At 42.2% G+C, this 18,246-nt stretch overlaps 1 protein-coding gene across 2 annotated transcripts in view; it reads left to right on the forward strand.

The window, feature by feature from the left end:
• Positions 1-16,063, forward strand: part of rims4 (regulating synaptic membrane exocytosis 4) — a 58,967-nt gene extending 42,904 nt beyond the window's left edge. The window contains exons 5-7 of one of the 2 annotated variants that reach the window (XM_037102378.1): positions 1,549-1,688; positions 7,235-7,439; positions 7,563-16,063. In XM_037102378.1, the coding sequence (XP_036958273.1) occupies positions 1,549-1,688; positions 7,235-7,439; positions 7,563-7,693 (476 nt within the window). In that variant the 3' untranslated portion in view covers positions 7,694-16,063. Of the gene's footprint in view, positions 1-1,548; positions 1,689-7,234 lie in introns of both variants that reach the window. The other variant, XM_037102379.1, reaches the window with a different exon arrangement.
• Positions 16,064-18,246: the final 2,183 nt, after the last annotated feature.

An 18,246-nucleotide genomic window follows, 5' to 3' on the forward strand; every position in this document is an offset into this window, starting at 1 on the left:
TAACGTGATCAGAGGAAACAGAAGCAGGACCGACACACTGTCAACATGACTGCACTCAATTTATTTATTTATTCCTGCAAGTTAGATTGTATAACAACAACCTATTAACTCTGATTGTAGTCCCCCCCCCCCCCCACCTTAGTGTGGTTGCATAATATTAAAGCAGCCATTGATCCTAATTGCATAAGAAACAAAAACAGCGTCAGCGAATAAGGAGAAAGAAAAATAATCTGGGAGAAACTACGAGAGAGAGCGAGAGATAAAAGCAGAGAGGATAATAAAAAGCACAAACAAGAGAGTGGAGCTGAGTGGAGAGCAATTCAGCTTGAATGAAAAGGAAAAAAAAAACAAAAAAAAAAACATGGGAGTGAATCCAGAGATGAGAGGAAATCCACATACAGCCGAGCGACAAAGGAGGAGAACCTTGCTCCACATTTCAGTGTGCCGGGGTCGAATCTTTAATCTCGTCACATAACACACCGGACTGAGAGCTGTGGTGTGTGTGTGTGTGTGTGTGTGTGTGTGTCAGTCAAAGTCCAGTCTCTGATATTGTTTCGGCTCGTGTTACCAGGCAACAAAGTGTTATTCCAGGAAATAAAGTCAGAACTGAAAATGAAAATGAAAACAAGACGACAACGACGTTCAGACCAACGGCTGACATGCAGCAGGGAGATGATCCTTCTGAAGTTTCCCGTTTATTTCATTCTTGTTTCAATGCTCAGAGTTTTAGGGAACCACACAGCGTCGGGTCATCAGCCTCCTCAGGGAGTCCAAGGAGGCAGATATTGTTCTCCAAGTCATCGGCGCGCTTGCTCTCAGCTCGCTCTGTAACATCCTCCAAAACACAAATAATCATGTCTGCCTCTGTTAGGCGCTTTTCACGACTGTCTGGCTCCTCGAGGTGCACTTGTAGAAGCTTTTCCTCAGTGGTTTAGGAGATGTGCCTCATGATGTGCAGGTTCAACGTTAGCTTCAGCTCTGGCTCCACTGCTAGCTCCTGCGTTAGCGGCTGGACTCCTCCGCGGCGTCGGAATCTGTGTTTTTCTAGCGTGGACTGCCTCAAAAAGTAGCTGTTATACTGCAAATGAATGGAAGTCTGTGGTGAACTGTGGCTTGTAGCTTCTTCTAGCACTCCTAAACACAACCTCCCTTCAAGCCGCCATCTTTAAAACCCCTGTCTATACAATTCCTACCCCAAAATATACCAGCTCTCAATTTCTTAACTCACTAAGAAATCCAGTTGGAACGCAAAGCAAGGTGAAGACTGGGTCCAGGTTTAGAGCTGGAGTTGGTAAAATAGTACAAACCAGCAGGAACAAGACAAAACTCCTCCGTCAGGCCTCCAAACACCTACGACTTCCCCGTGGCTCTTGCTAGCTGTTTGTTAGCAGCTAGTTTGCTACATTCAACAAGATCTCGCTCTCTTTTTAGTCTAATAAATGCATAAAGACAAGAACTCTGTTTGATGCCATGTCCATAAAAGCTACCAGGGGCGACAGTTACTCTTTACTGATTTTCATTTTTCCATGTCTGTCCATGTCGTTTCAGCGGCCTACATCAAAGTTTACCTCCTGGAGAACGGGATCTGTGTGGCCAAGAAGAAGACGAAGTCGGTGAGGAAGTCTCTGGACCCTCTTTACAACCAGGTCCTGGTCTTCTCAGAGAGCCCGCAGGGGAAAGTGGTCCAGGTGAGAAACACTGTGAAGTTATTCAGTCATAAACAAAAATACTGGACAGACTGAGTTTTTGAACCTGATGGTGGTGCGAGATGAAATGTCAGGCGATCACCAAAATGTTACCAAGTCGCTCCCCGAGAGGGAAATTAATGTTGTTTACCAAATTTCATGCCAATCGATCCGTCATTTGACTTGTCAGTAGCAGAAATCTCCGAGAAATGAGTTTGTGACCATCAGTCTAATAAACACCCAGATATTTCATAGTGAGTCTGACAGATTCATCCTCGTGGGACCATGAATGTTTTTCGGACAAAATGTCACAGCAATCCATCCGATGGTAGAAGAGACGTTTGTCGTCTGGACCAAATTAGACGACCGACCGACCGACGAGCACCATATTGTTTTTCCTCAGTGTTTCTACAACACAAGAGCAGCAGGCCGGCGGAGGAGAAGCAATTCATCAGCTCAGTTATAAACCGATGGATGGATTTAGGTTCGGCCATCAGAATCTCGGACGAAGAGTTTGACATTTACAGTGCGAGCCCGGCTGGAGGGAGCGCAGGGCCGATCTTTGTTCTTTCTCTTGTTTGAGCTTCAGCTGCTCTCCGGATCAAAAATGTCACAAAAGAAAAGACTTATTATAACATTCAGAGCTCCGTCAGCCCGTTCCATCATTCCTCTTTTCATTTTTATTCTTTCAAAGCCATTCTGCTTCTCGTCTTTTTCACCCTTTTCTCTTTCTAACACCTTGGATTCTTAATTTTTCTTCCCTTTTTCAGTTTTTCTACCCGGTAACTGCTTCATTTTTCTGTTTTTCTCACCCATCTTTGTCTTCATTTTCCTTCTTCCTTCCTTCCTTTTTTCCTTCCTTCCCTCCCTCGTTTATGTCTTTCTGTCTTTCTGGCCTCCTTCCTTCCCATCCCTCTTTCTTCCCTCTTTCTTTCTTTCTTTTTCTTTCTTTCTTTCTTTCTTTCACCTTGATGTTTCATGTTGCCTTCATGACTTTGTGATAACACAAAACACCAACGTGTTTGAACCCGACATGTCTTTGAACCCAGTGTGTGTTTGAACCCGACGTGTGTTTGAACCCGGTGTGTGTTTGAACCCGACATGTGTTTGAACCCGGTGTGTGTTTGAACCCGGTGTGTGTTTGAACCCGGCGTGTTTGAACCCGGTGTGTGTTTGAACCCGGTGTGTGTTTGAACCCGGCGTGTTTGAACCCGGTGTGTGTTTGAACCCGGTGTGTGTTTGAACCCGGTGTGTGTTTGAACCGTGTTTGAACCCGGTGTGTGTTTGAACCCGGTGTGTGTTTGAACCCGGTGTGTGTTTGAACCCGGCGTGTTTGAACCCGGTGTGTGTTTGAACCCGGCGTGTGTTTGAACCCGGCGTGTTTGAACCCGGTGTGTGTTTGAACCCGGTGTGTGTTTGAACCCGGCGTGTTTGAACCCGGTGTGTGTTTGAACCCGGCGTGTTTGAACCCAGTGTGTGTTTGAACCCGGTGTGTGTTTGAACCCGGCATGCTGCAGGTTTCCGTCGGTGATCAGCAGGTGTGACCGGTCGTGCGTTCGGACGCCTGCAGCTCTTCCTCGTGCTGCTCTGCTGCTGCTGTCGTTGTGTAATTAGCCACTAAACGCCTCCCTCTTAATTATCTGCTGTCTGCGCCGCTGTCCTCCGAGTTTCATCAAACTCATTCACACCGAATAATGAAAATCGCTGAAATCAGCACTGCTTTTCAATTTGCCACTTCCTGATTTAGCAAAGCAGAGCGCAGAGAATTCATTCAGGATCCGTCCTCATAATCAATCCATGACTAATGCAGCTTTTTTTTTTTTTTTAAACGTCACGTGAGAACCAAACACTCAGAGCACGTGTTTATAAAATGTCTAAACAGCTTTTTGGTCCACATGGATTCTGAAGTTTTACTTTAGATGTGTTTCTTTTCCTGAAGTATAATAAAAAATCTCTCTTTTTCTAAGTATTTTCTCACCCTGACATGTAGTAAAAGGTAGAGCGATCTCTCCTAAAATCAGAAGTTACAGCTGGAATCACCTGCTGTGACGTAGCTGCGCATTATTTTTTTCATTCTAATGTGACAATGCAAACTGTTAAATGTCAGTGATCTAATGCGAAATGACAGAGAAAACGTTGACAAGGATCTAAAGCTGAAACTAAAACAAGTTTAAGAGCTTTTTCCAAGAACTCCACACAGATCCATCGGATCCTGTAGATCCAGTCGTGCGCTGGAAAACAAATGGTTAAATTCTATTGAAGTTAATGTTATAATGTACCAAACAAAGACATTTTGACCGTATTGATAAAGATAACTGAAATCTTGTCCAACAAGAAATATTTGGGGGGACTCTCAGTGTCATGAAATCAGTTTTACCCTCCTGAATCTCCATCGTTATTGTTATTATGATTATTAAAATTATTAAATCCATATTGTTTGATGCAGTCAGATTAAGAAAGGATCCAGAAGAAAGGAGGAATGTCTTGTGTTATATCTCTTGCTAGCTTGATATGTGAATCATTTATCTAAACCATCTGACCATTTGGATTGAAGTCAGTTTTGACAGGGATTTTAAGTGCTTGTGACCAGGTGTGTGTGTGTGTGTGTGTGTGTGTGTGTGTGTGTGTGTGTCAGAAGGTTTCTCTGTGTGTTTGGTTAAAACGCCTCCAGAACGTCCTGAAGTCGCTGCGCTGCCATCTCTGAGTAATTAGCCACTAAACGCCTCCTTTCTAATTATCGGCTGTGCGTCTTTTCTCCTCTCATCTCATTTTCTCTCTTATCTCGTGCTCTCTGACGACTCGCCTGTAATCCTTTTGTAATGTTTAGTTTGTTTTGTTTTTTTCCGTGTGCTATTGTGTGTTTGTTTTGTGTTGTCTGGTGTTAGCTCGAGCTAAATGATGGTTTATTTCTGTACTACTGTGTGTGTGTGTATGTACGTACACGCTAAAGACTCTTGTTTCTCTTTTTCAGTAAGTTCAAATATGTTTTATTGTCACATGTTTCAGCCATTCTTGCAAAATGAAATACACGACAGAGGGCTGGACAATCAGTGCTGACCAACAATAGAAGAAATAAGAGAATTTGACAAATTTCCCCTTAAATCAAGACAGCTTTTCTCCGTCCATGTCCTGATTCTGACTAATGTCTGACTCTTTCATTATTCTTTATTATTCTGTCTCTTCTAACCAACACTGTGAACACTGAGCAGCTCAGTTAGAAACACGCTGAGCATTTGAAGTAACTTGCAGGCCAGTTTTGTAACGGCAAACCTGAAACCTTCATCTGCAGATCGGAGACTCGGAGATGGACACGAACTAAAAGTCCACTCGAAGCAAACGAAGGTGGTGAGTTGACAAAATACAAAAATCGGAGAGCTTTTACAAATACAGAACCCTAGAAAGTTAGAATTAGGAAGATGCTGTACAGAGCTAAACTCATGAGGACGAACCAGAAGTTTTAAACTAGTTTGCATCTTTTTATTGAGTTTGTTTCCCCGAGCTGCTCCACGCTGTTCTCTTCCAGCAGAGCCTCTTCTTACTCATCCATACCTCGAATCACTCCCACCACTGTCGAGCTGCAGTACTAGATTACTTCAAGCACAGTGACAAAGTAAAATAACGACTTGATTCGCCCTGGATGTCGTCCTCACCCACCAACATTAAGGCTTTTAAAAAAAAACACGACTGTTGAAGAGATTATCAATCATGAGGACGGCAAGAGAAGCTGGTAAAAAGGCAGGTTTGCTTGTTCTCTGGGGTTGCTGACTTCGTATATATCATAAAAACATGTCGCACAGATGGAAAACTATTCCGTCATTTGACCTGGAATTTCTCTGTCCAGTGTGAGAGGAGTATCAAGTATTTTTGACCGTGTCGTGTTTCCAAATGAATTCTGCTGTCCTACTTTCTGGTGTAACTGAGCACTTACAGTTCTTCTTCTTCTTCTTCTTCTTCTTCATCTTCCAATTCCAGTTCATCCACCTGTCGTCTGCACCCCACTCATCCTCACTTCAATGCCACAAAGCGCTTTTTTTTTTTTTTTGTCTTTCCATCAGCACCCGTGTGTGTTTGTTCGTCTGTGTTTGTGAGGAGGATCTAGGACACGGTACTTTCCATCCTCCAAAACTTAACTCTGATCCAGTTTCTCTGGTTCTGGCTCGCATCGCCCTCTCGCTCTCTCTCTGCTCCGCTGTGGTGTTTGAGGTCAGGAACTTGTTTGGAGAACCGATGGTGCGCAGACAGAAAGAGAGATAGATTCTCCTCCTTTTAAAGATGGAGGGGAATAGATTGGAGCAGATTTTGGCCTCTGTGTCTCTGTGGAAATCACTTCACTTGACACACACACACACACACACACGCACACCCGAAACAAATTGGTATGCTGCCATGCACAGACACACAGGACCAACACACGAGCAGACGGATATTGATTATTTTGTCCGCCGCTTGACAAGATGCTGAGGCCCGTCTGAGATGAGCCCTGATGTTATCAGGATGTCAGGAGACAGAGGACGCCCAACCTACAAACACACACCGGTCTCTGAGCACATAGCACCGCCATCTCCCTCGCTCCCTCGCTCCCCCACACACACACAGACACACACACACACACACACACAATCCCTCTTCATTTACTTTAATTGAAACCTCAGCCTGCTCTGTGCTGCTGTAACACACAGAGATAAACTGTCAGGATGCAGTTCTGCCTGAGACCAGATTTCCAAACCATCTGGATTAATGGTAATTAACCCCACACTCTTAACCCGATCACTCCGTCAATTAATCTGCCTGATCCTGCGGTTACCCCCCCCCAGGTTGTTTTACGTACGTGATTCAAGTCCCTCTGAAGCCACATTGAGGCTCTAAATCCCCTCGAAATGGAGCTTCAGTGGGCAGGAAAACACTGAGCGAAGCATTAATTACATCCACCTGTAGACACAACTGTGCTTATCAAACCCCCTTAATCATAATCATAATATATTGACGTGGATTGTAAAGTTCGACTCTGGTCTCGTTTCGCTCCTGCAGGTCTCTCAGAAGTCATTCAGTGTGCATCTATTGTTTGCTGAATGTAATTAAAAACATCAACTTCCAGCGCTAATATTTCACTCAGCAGCTCATTATGAGATTTGAGTAAACAGGGAAAAGGAATCTCAAGGTGGAAATGTATCTCAGTTCTTTGCTGGTCCAGACCGAAATATCTTGACAACTATGAGATTGCTATAAGTTTTTCAAATTCACGTCCCGTAGAAGACGATTCCTGCCAACTTTGGCGACCGCTTGACTTTTCCTGCAGATCAGAGTGACAACAGTCACAGACATTCAAGATCCAGCGAGGATACTTTACGTGACTTTACCCCTACAGCCATCCTGTTAGATGTCTCAACATCAGCTCCAAATCAGTTCTTCTTTGAATATCTGACATTTATTGTCCCCAGAGGATGAACTGTCAAATATCTGCTCTCTTAATTTCTCATCTGGCAAAATGTAAATGTGTGCAAAACTCTTTTTTATGGACCAGTCACCATTTGTATCTTGCTCTTCTGCAGGTGATCGTTTGGGGCAACTACGGACGGATGGACCGCAAATGCTTCATGGGTGTAGCTCGAATCCTATTGGAGGAGCTGGACCTCAGCACAATGGTGATTGGCTGGTACAAGCTCTTCCCTACCTCCTCCATGGTGGACCCAACGATGGCGCCGCTCATCCGCCACTCCTCCCAGATGTCCCTGGAGAGCACCATTGGGCCCTGTTGTGAGCGATCCTAAGACTCGCGCCAAAATATAAAGTTTTGTTGTTGCGACTAAGATTTCATTCACGTCTCAACCGAATTCTAGGACAAGTATTTATTTTATTTTTTTTTTATAAATCCTGTAGCCCCGTGCCCGGGTCAGCCAGGTGATGATCCCCCTGGAGCAGATACCTGCTGGTATCTCACTCGAGGGCCCGTTGACAGGTCCGTCCACTCTCGGGACCGAACCACTCCACTCATTGGAAACGTACTGTAATTCTTTTGATATTTTATAAGACTGTTTCCCCCCCCAGAGACTCATGGGAAGCACATTTCTTTTGTTGTTGCAACCGACCGCCTCTCAGACTCGCAGGAACATTTTGCTCTCTTCAGATCTCTCTGATGGAAAGGAAAAAAAAAAAAAACAAAAAAAAAACCTGCTTAATGAGGAAACTTCAAAGGAGGCCTCGGTTGCCGACATTGATCACATCCTATGGGGACCACAATACACGGCGGGCTCGGCTTCGCTTCAGCTACGCGCCTTCTTCACAGCCTACATTCGATTCTTCATTCCCAGGACTGCTTGTTGTCTCGCTGTGTCCTCATTAGGGGACTGGACGGCTCCGCAGTGTTTTCTGTCAATTCCACGAGTCCGGGGAAGAAAAGTGGGACTGCCCTCGTACTGTTTGAGACACCAGCCTCCCATTTTGCAGGAGCGCGGGGGACAGCAGAGGACTTTTAAAAGAAATACTTAGCTTATTTGTTTTAAACCAACCAAGACGTCTTGGTTTTGAACACTCTGACTAGAGCTGTTTTTTGTTTGTTTTTTTTGGTTTTGTGTCACACATTTGGCCCTTCAGTGTTCAGTTCATTGATGTGTACGCGAAGAGAGCCGGGATGAATGAGAACAGCCATTCTGTCCTCCCGGAAGGATCTAGATCTCGACCTGATCTCGGGAAACCAGAGCACTGCTGCGTTTCTGTTCTACCAGTTAGTGCCGACTGCAGTTAATTACATTCATCTGCAGTGTAAAGTATCAATCAGTTACGATCAATTATCAGGATTCACATGGTTTGAAAGGAAAGCAGCAGGATCTGGGTTCCCAAAGACCATTTTGCCAGTTCGACCCAAGAGCCATTCGTATTATCAATCACGACATTAGCCAATTTTACTGATTGTTTCATCTCTTGTGGGAGGTGATTATCAGATAAATCAGCGAGGGTTGTGTTTGGTAGGGAAAACGATCTACGGACCCATTTTACCTGCTTGTTTCTTGAATCTGTAGCAACTTGATTAAATCCAAGAAGAGATTTTCAGCTTGCAACACGACTGAAGATGCATCCTAAAGTAGAAACATGGTGTTTAGCAACACAGTCACGAGAATAAACGTTGGTCTGCAAACCACGTTGAACCTTTCTTTAGGATCAATCTTCAGTTTCATTTTCTGACAACACTGTGCTTATGTTCTGGTTAGGTTAGGTTTGGGCACAGAACCTGTGAATTGGCTTAAAGCAAATATTCAGTGCATGTTTTGGTGTTTAAATAATTTATATTTATATACTGGGAGTCGTGGCCGTGAGGTAATCCTTTGGGAGAACTACGTCCATCAAGGTTTCGACCACTAAAATTGCTTGTTTTTGCCACTGACAGGCTGAGGTTGTTTTTTTTCATGTTTGACAACCTTACAGAAACATTTTTCTCTCAGATATACTGTGTTGATAAAGAGCAAGATCCTCTTCATGACCAGAAACACAAGTGTGAATCTGAAACATTAATTTACACATCAAAACATGGAAATAACATGGAGTCTAGGTTTAAAAAATACCAGATTTCCCCCATACGTAAATACCAGGAACCTCTTTTAAAATGTTCCAAAGTCTCATCAGAAATATTTAGCAGTTTCACGGTCACAAATTTTGAAACATTGTCTTGAACAGTGGTGTCTGGCTTCCTCCAAGTCTGCGTCATAAACATCTGATGTGAATGCAATATTAGACTTATTGTAAAGAGTTTGATATGGTACTATGACTCAAACATATCTGACGGTTTGCAGAAATGTAAAAATGCCAACGTGTTATTCTTGCGACACACAGATATCTGGTGTCAGAACCAAACGTGATTTGAATCTGATACATCCAATATATTGTTTTGGATCATGATCAGAAGTCATAGCAGCTAATCGAACATGCATGTAACTGTTATGTCTAAATGTGACGTAGTTAAACCTTTATCGAGGTAAGATCGGGCATGAAACACGCAGGTAGAATCGGGGTCCGAAGTAAAAAATGGGTGTTTGATCTCATTTGATTCTGTTCTGTGTTTTTTTTCTAAATGTTCACATCCACCTGGTGGTGCAGGTCACATCAAGTGCAGGATCGTTGGGGGGGGAGATTATTGTACCTGTGCTGTAGCACTGACACATGATGCCAGTACAAAAACAACATGTTTCCAAAAGCATCGAGGACAGCCTGAGTAGCCTGGCTGACAGTGTAGGGCTGAAAACTTGCTGTACATCCCAGTTTAATTGTAGTTTGCAAACACTGAAATGTAGAAGTAGATTTTTCTAGATTTCCTCCTCTCTCTCTCTCTCGCTCTTTTTTTTTTTTTTTTTTTAAAAAAAAAAAAGCTTTGGCTTACAATAACAGTTTCTACTGTGCCAATTTCTACCAGCAAGTGTCTTCTCCTTCCTCATCTTCAGTTACCTTGCGGCATGCGTTATCGTGAGGGAGGAACAAGAAACAAACCACTCGCAGCATCTGACAGCAGCATTCAGGCTGTGCAGAGAGGCGTCCCTTTTTATTCTAAATTACAGCCCTAATCCTCAGACCGCAGAGGCACCTGCTGATTAGCCATGCCATGACTCAGTACGGAGAGAGAGAAGGAAGAGAGGGAGGAAAAGGAAAGAGAGAGGACGGAAGCATGAAATGTACTTTGCATCATCCAAACAAAAGGAATCTGTCCGGACTGACGTCAGGTTTCCAAATAAAAAGGACACAACAATAGGATGAAATTAAAGGGAACACAATGTGCACACTGTAGAGAAATTTATAGTTTGTTAAAGAAAACAAAAAGAACATTTCATTTGGGCACTTTATGATTCTTAATGTGTTTTTTTTCCTTCTTTTTTTAATTGTGTAAATATTCTGGTTGTCAGTGTCTTTTGGAGTGAGCCAAAGTGAATCTATAACGACTTTAGTTGATTAATGTTAAAATCTGAGGGAGGAGAAAGGGATAACCTTTCGCTAGTTACCGTAAGATTGTAGCATTAGCTGGTAGCATCCGCATGACTGATTAATAACTTCTAATTAATTAGCAGACCACTTGATAAGAGTAAGCATGAGCTATACGCTACTAAAGACAGACGAGAGGTAGAAATGAGAGCGTTACATATGTAGCAAATTCATTCAGATTCTGAGTTTACTGAATTTCCTTTTGGGCTTTTCCTTTTAACAGAATACAACATCTGAGATCTGTTCTGATATGTTTCTTTTTTTTTTGTTTTTTTGTTTTTTTTTTACGTTGAGACAAGATTTCAGAGCAAAATCAAATAATAAATAAATTAATATTTTAAATATACCAGACCATTTGGAGTAACTTTACTCTGAAAAAAACAAACAAACAAAAAAAAAAACAAAAACACAAACTAAAAGCAAAATAAGCCTCTGTTTTGCTGGTAGCAGTGTTGCAGGGATATTAAATTAGCTACATTCTGCAAAGCAATAATCACAGAAACATCCAGTCATTGCAGTTTATGTTGTTTAGTAGAAACTGTGAGGAATGACCAGCTGAGCCAGTGATCGTTTTCACTCCTGTCAGATTTATTGGTTATGAAATTCAGTGTCACTTCTGGCATTAATTTGAGATATTTCCAACACTGAACTTTAGAAAAGATGTATTGATGGTAAATCTTCTGGACAAAGTTCACTAATGTCACCAATTTATTATGTTCCAGACAAAAAGTTAGCAAGTTGAAAACGTGTAAAATTGAGATTAGTCAACGTTGTCCTGAAGATCATTGTAAGTTTTCTCCTTTGGGAATTTGACGTTATAACTAGTATATGACTGGTTTAGCACCCCAAACATGTCCTCGTACGTAAATGACCATTGCCAATGACTCCCAAAACAACGGCCATTGACCCTGAGAAAGGTATTGTGCACTTACAGTTTTGTTAAGTTTAGGCACTACAACCACATGGTAAAGTTAATAAAACGTTGTAGTTTGACTTAAAATACCTACGTTGGTGAGTTAAAATAAACTCACCTTTGACTATCTCTTTCACACTAGACACCACCACCAGTCTCCTGGGTGAAAGTCCTCCCACACTCATCCCTGCAGTACCTGGACTAAGAGTTTATAGCTCTCTGGGCTACTTCACCTGAATTCCTTCCTTTGCTGCTGTAATAATTATTATGGCCAGTAGAGGTCGTCGCCTAACAAGAAACCAAAATAAGAGTTGTTTTAGATGATGAAAACCAAAATACTGAAAGGTGCATCCTAATGGCATCATGTCCTGATGGCCCAGAGAATAAAATACAAAGCAGCAGGATTTTTATGATTTAAAAAGATCTGAGAACAGGAAGTGAAAATCACTGGTGACGTCTCTGAGGTCACTTTATCACAGCGTTCGTGTTTAGTTTCCATAACTTATTCCAGGGAGAGTTGTCATGTAGTCTCTGAGGAATCTCTGTTTACAGAAGGAGCAAGAAGAGGAGAAGCCCGTGTAAAATATAACAATTCTGATCTGAAAAATGCAGGATCATTTTTCACGACCTGAAACTTTCCTTGAATTGCATGGATCTTAAAATCTAACGATGACGATGAACTGCCTGGTAGTTAGAACAAACGAAGACTGTTTTTTAAAAAAACGAGGTGATATGAGACGAGTTGTACAAATCAAATATATACATATATAATATAAACAAAAAAAATCTATTTAAAAATAATTAACTCTTACTGTGACCCGAGGAATGTTTTGTCAGTGTTCTTTTGTGCCAAAATTTGAACATATTTTGAGGGCTGATTTCCCGACCGAGGACCAATATGAAAGAGGAAAGTTTACACACTTCAGCGACCCACAAACAGAGTCCATCATGTTCTAAAGAAACGAGTTTGCATCCATGAAGAAGAGCTCTGTGGCTGAAACAGAAGTAATATTGCATGACGATGACGATGATCTTAGATTTAGCGACGAGAGATCACAGAGTGAGTTTGAAGTAGAAAGTCGCGGCGGTAAAACCATCATAGAAGTTTCCCGTCTACTTACATCTGAGCTGCAGCTGCTGCCTGTGCAACACAAGTGTCGTTAAGTATTAATTAATGTTAACAAAGAGCTGATTGTTCATTGTAGCATTTTAAGAGCCATCAAAAACATTCCTAGCAGATCCTCTCGAGGGTGGAGCAGCAGCAGCGTGGCGTGCATGCGGTGGCTGATGGGTTTTCTATGACGGCTACAGGCGAAGATTTGGGCGTTCGGTGTGAATTTGTCGTAAACTCTCTCAAGACAACGTTCTGCTCTAATTGTTCAGGAGAGAGACAAAATCTACGCCAAGATCGCTAGCAGGAATAAGAGTTAATTACTGTTTGTTTTAATTAAAAAATTGACCGTGTGATTTCGCTCATCGAAAAGCTTCTCGTTCACCGAAAATCTGTTTGTGACATTCTTTGCAACTTGGAAGTCAAACGGATGAGATGTGTAGATGTTCTAGTTGTTCAGCACCAAAAAAAATGTACGTTTCTCTTTTTGCGTTCACCCATGTTTTGATTGTGTCTGCCACATGGATGTTTAATTATGTACTACTATCAATTGTAATGTAAGTAGAGGCCTTAAAAACACCGATATACATTTTTTTGTCAGGGCTAAGGACTAAGAAATGTCACACAAAGTCATTAAAATAACGCAAAAAAAAAAAAGAAAAAAGTTTATCACCATTTCAACCCCCATTTACTCCGATTAAGTTTCATATAAGGGAAATAATTATATTTGCGTATGTTCTTAATGAATTTCTGATATTTCTGACTGACTCTTTGTGTATTCTCCCCCCACTCCTTCATGTGGGCTTAATTCAACAAATTGAGCAAAAAAACCCAACAAAAACAAAAAAAAAACAAAAAACATTTTTTGCAGAGTCGATATTCAAAAATTCTGACCTGTTTCTTAACAAGACTTATTTTCTAAACTTAGATCGAACACTATGTCACACTAGTGTTTATTTATTGATGTTTGAATGCACATAATGGTACTTTGTGGTTTAAATCAAGTAGAAATAAATGATAATAAATACACACATACAAAAAAAAAAGGATCTTCGCAATTTAGCCATCTGTAAGAAATGTACTGGAGTCCTTTTTTTTTTCCACCCAAACTGCCTTTTAGGTCGACATTCTGCAAAAACAGACACTTTCTCTTTTCTCTAATCAGTTGTTCTCAGTTCTACGACACCGTCAGGAGTCATTGACCGAGATACAGAGAGGAAACTCTTGGTGGGCAGCCGTGCTACGTTTTACTGAGCAGCTTTTGTGTTCAGTAGCTTCTAAATGTGAAACAATGGTAAGATGTCTGTGTCCAAGAGTTTCCCCTCAGCAGAATGAATGTTGGCATTGTGTGTTTCTGCAAATTGAAACTTTTTGATGATGTTGCAACCTTATTTTTTTAAGTTTAGCTCCAAATTTGAACTTGTGACAATACTGTGCTTATGGTCTGCTTAGATTTAGTCATAAAAATCCTTTGGTTAGGTTTAGGAAAAGATTACGTTCTGGCTTGAAATTCTTTTGTGGTGGTTTTGTCGCCACAGATAAAGCTTAAAATCGTGTAGACATATCGTCAGAAATATCAAGTGGTTTCATGCTCACAAATGTCCAAACGCAGTCTCGAGCAGTGGTCTCTGGCTTGGCGGCCATCTTGTACCACTGCCACCGCCTCCACCGCCCGACATGACATGGACACGGAAACATTTGAGCGTTTCCACGGTGTGCAGAGACGTAAAATGCCAACATTTAATTCTGGTGACGAGGCAGCTCAATCAACAAGCAAACAAATGTAAAAACAGCCGTTAACTGAAAGCGCCAAACTAATTTCCTTTCAGGTTACAAGAAAGAGACATTTTGTTGGATCCAAACGTTCAGATGTTTTGATTTTACGAGTCTAACTGTTCCAGACTGAATCAAAACATTTGGCTGCTCCTTCTTTGAATACAGCTCAAACTGCATCAACAACCACAGTTTTGTCCCCATGTATGGATTGATTCGTTGATGTAATACGGATGAAAAACGTGACTTTTCGATTGTGTTGGGTTTTGGATGGTGTAATTGGTAATAACCTGATTATTCACACAAAGACTGCAGCGACTCAGCTGTAAAGTTTCTGTCTGTTTTCGCAGATCGACCTCAGAAGTGAATCTGGGTAGAATTCCCTTTGAAGTTACCTGAGCTTAAATTGTTCATATCATTTTTCCTCTTAATTTCACGGGGTTTAACTAATTAGTAAGAAGGAGAGCACTGTTTGTGTCCTTTTTTCTGTTTGGAGTGACAGTGTGTACATTTCAGGACACATATCATATCATATTCTCTCCTGGGGGGGGGTGGAGGAGGTGGAGGAGTGGGAGGATGAAAGGCGAGATGCAGCTCCTCTGCGGATGTTATGAAACGGTGGCTGTTGGATCCCAAAAGCAACACATCTCCTCCAGTCTGCTGTGCCGCAGAGGCAACGGCTCCCAAACTCCCCCCCCCCCTCGGAGGCTCGTCCTCCAACCCAACCCTCATGAAAGTGCTCCCCCACATGCCATCTGGTGCCCCACATAGAGCGAATGCATTTTTAAGGTTGGGCGACCCCAGTGTGAATCAGAGTGCCGCTGAGTTTCATAAGTTGTGCTTCTCGGCACCATTCTGCTTCCTCTACGAGCTCACATGTTTTGTGAATCGCTGGTTTCAACTCATTCGGTCCCCAATTTGAAATATTTAGAACAAATTCTCCTTTTATTTCTGGTTGTCATGTATCTACAGCATTCACAGCCTTAAATTCTCATCCGTAAACCGTCATTTGAGGCCTTTGGAGGACACATTTTCCAAACATGACATGTTCTGTAACTCCCCGGAAATACTATAAGGCGATGTTTTGGTTTTGGGATGCCGGACGGGACAGTTTCACAGGCCTTCTCATGCTGTCAGGAACATGCAATATGGGCAACTGTTGGAGGCAATGCTGATGGAAAATTTGTCAGTGATACGAATTCATCCAGGAAATTGTTTTTTTTTGTTTTTTTTAGAAGCAAACTGTATTTGGCATCATTGTTTAAACTCCACATTTTAAGAGTCACCGAAGCCATTTAAGGGATCTCAAACTCTCATTCCATCTGTAGATTAGCGTCAAGGAATGTTAGCATAAACTAAGCAGCACTAGCAAAGCATTAAGCGGCAGACGGCCATCTGCATTGCTCTCCATTTGTTGCTCATGTATTACTGCCTTGAGGAACCTGAATGTTATCAGACGAGTGACAACGTGGTGTAACTTTAGTTTTATTCACCGCACTGTCATTTAAAAAAAAAACAAAACACAAGTATATTTGCAGATTCTTTGGCAAACTGTTATATTGTTGAGTAAATGCACAATTTGGTGTATTGTTATTCTATTCCAGCTGTCAATAAAATAGTTTATCTCCATCATGATGCTAAAATGTTTGTTTTTTTTCTAATTATTTTGCATCAGAAACAACAGAGGCATGGTTACGATTAATGGAAGATGTCACTTTATCTCACGATAACAGTGCAGTGTCGCAATTTTGCCATTCAAACTCAACAAAGCTTCATCTTTGAGACGTTGATAAAAAGCTCTTCCATAACCGAAGATCCAGCGTATGAACACGAGTGATCTCAAGATCAATGAAAGTGTCTCGCTGGCATACTGCAAGCAACTTCTGACTGCAAGCTTGCCTGGTTCTGCCATGTTAATCACCGTGATTCTCTGCCCGACACCGTCCTCCAGGGCACAGTGGGAGGACAAAGAGGCTGACGATGCACAAAAAGCCGGCCTGGCAATGTAAAAGTGCGGACGGGTCGAGTACTTGACTCACTGTATGACCAAACTCCTTGTGCTGTAAGTAAACTGCTTCATTGTACACGACTTAAAATAAGTTTAAATGACTTTCTGTTGTGTTGGACTGTCCCACGGAGCATATATGTAACAATATGTGGCTTTTTAGAGAAAGACAGTTGATTGTTGATGAACCCAAAATGGTGGTATTTGACAACCTGGGATTGAAAGTCAGTAATCAACTTTCTCTTATCATGAAACTGCATCAAGGGTCGGGTCGGGTCATACGTAGAGACCAGGGTTTGCATCGGGTTTGTGATTAAGTAGTTATTGTGCCTAAACCTGACCAAACTGCAAGGTTAATGATATAATATGTTAGTGTATATATATATCTGCATGCTTTATTAGGAAAGTTTAACCAGACGTTGCATCTAACAGACCTTTTTCTTGTCGTCCAGATCTGATGGGCATAGTACAGGATCATCTGCATATATTGCAACACTGGCATTGTCCAGAACACCACACTTCACTGCTGATACCTCAGAATAACTGTCTCTGTATAGCTAAGATTATTTTTTAGTCAGGCAGCAGAAAAACGCATCAGTGTCGACAAGCTCTTTGGGGTTTTTCTTATCAAAACCTTTCACCGTTGTTGGTGTTTGTGCGGTCAGACATTTCTGCCGCCTTCATGACTGAACCGTTAACTGACCAGCAGCTAGATTTCCTGCAAAACTTTCCTGAAACCATAATATGCATCAAACCTCTTGTGGGAACAGATGAGAGAGGACAGACATCAGGGAGGAGAAGGAGGGGGAGGAGGGAAAAAAAAACCCACAATAATATCAAAGATGGAGGAAGAGAATGAGACGAGGAGCAGGAGAGGGAAGCAGAGGAGAGGAGGGATTCATTTTGTTTGACAGTCAGCAGCGAAGGACGACCGAGTGTGAAGCTTTAGCCTGTCTGTATCGATGGAATCCTCTCCGTCTCCACATCCGTCGCTTTACACCACCTTTCCTCTCCTTTTTGAGCTCTTTCTCCTCTTTTTTTTTCTTTTATGGTATCTCTCTGGCTCTCAATCTTTCTCCTCCCATCACTCACTATTTTCCCTCCCACTGTCTCTCTCTCTCTCTCTCTGGCAGACGTCCAGACTCCCTGGCGACCAAACTGATCAGCTTGTATTAAGGTCTCTCTCTCTCTCTCTCTCTCTCTCTCACACACACACACACACTCACACACACACACAAAGCAATTGCGTGACAGCAAGTCAGGTCACACTAGGCACACACACACTCACCGAGGCAAAGGCATGACTTGCATGCACATGCGCAGACTGACGGACGAAGAAGAAACCACATCACACACACACACACACACACACGTATACACACACATGTGCGAGTGCTAGCGTGACTTGCATACACAAGGCTAGAAAAGACAAATTTCACACACTATATTTGGTCTGGAAGCAGCAGGAGGCCCTCAGATGCTGCACAAAAGCAAATTGAGACATAAATCATTTTTCCTCGACGGGGGAAATTACAATTCCAAACAACAGCATGTTCCACCTCACTCAGACACTGACACCGTACAGGAAAAGAGTTGTGCTTCGACAAACACACACTCTCATCCACCCGACAGGCTGTCGGCTGTAGCGCCCCCTGCTGCATCACTGTCTGCCCGTTTGACATTTAAAGGTTTCGAACACAGAAAAAATGAGAAAATATGGCGATGTGGTGTCCTCCTCTCCTCCACTCAACACTCCTTAAATACTATAGTACTGCTTTGTATCACCTTTGTCTACCTC

This window comes from Acanthopagrus latus, chromosome 6 (assembly GCF_904848185.1).
Source record: "Acanthopagrus latus isolate v.2019 chromosome 6, fAcaLat1.1, whole genome shotgun sequence".
Classification (NCBI taxonomy): Eukaryota; Metazoa; Chordata; class Actinopteri; order Spariformes; family Sparidae; genus Acanthopagrus; species Acanthopagrus latus.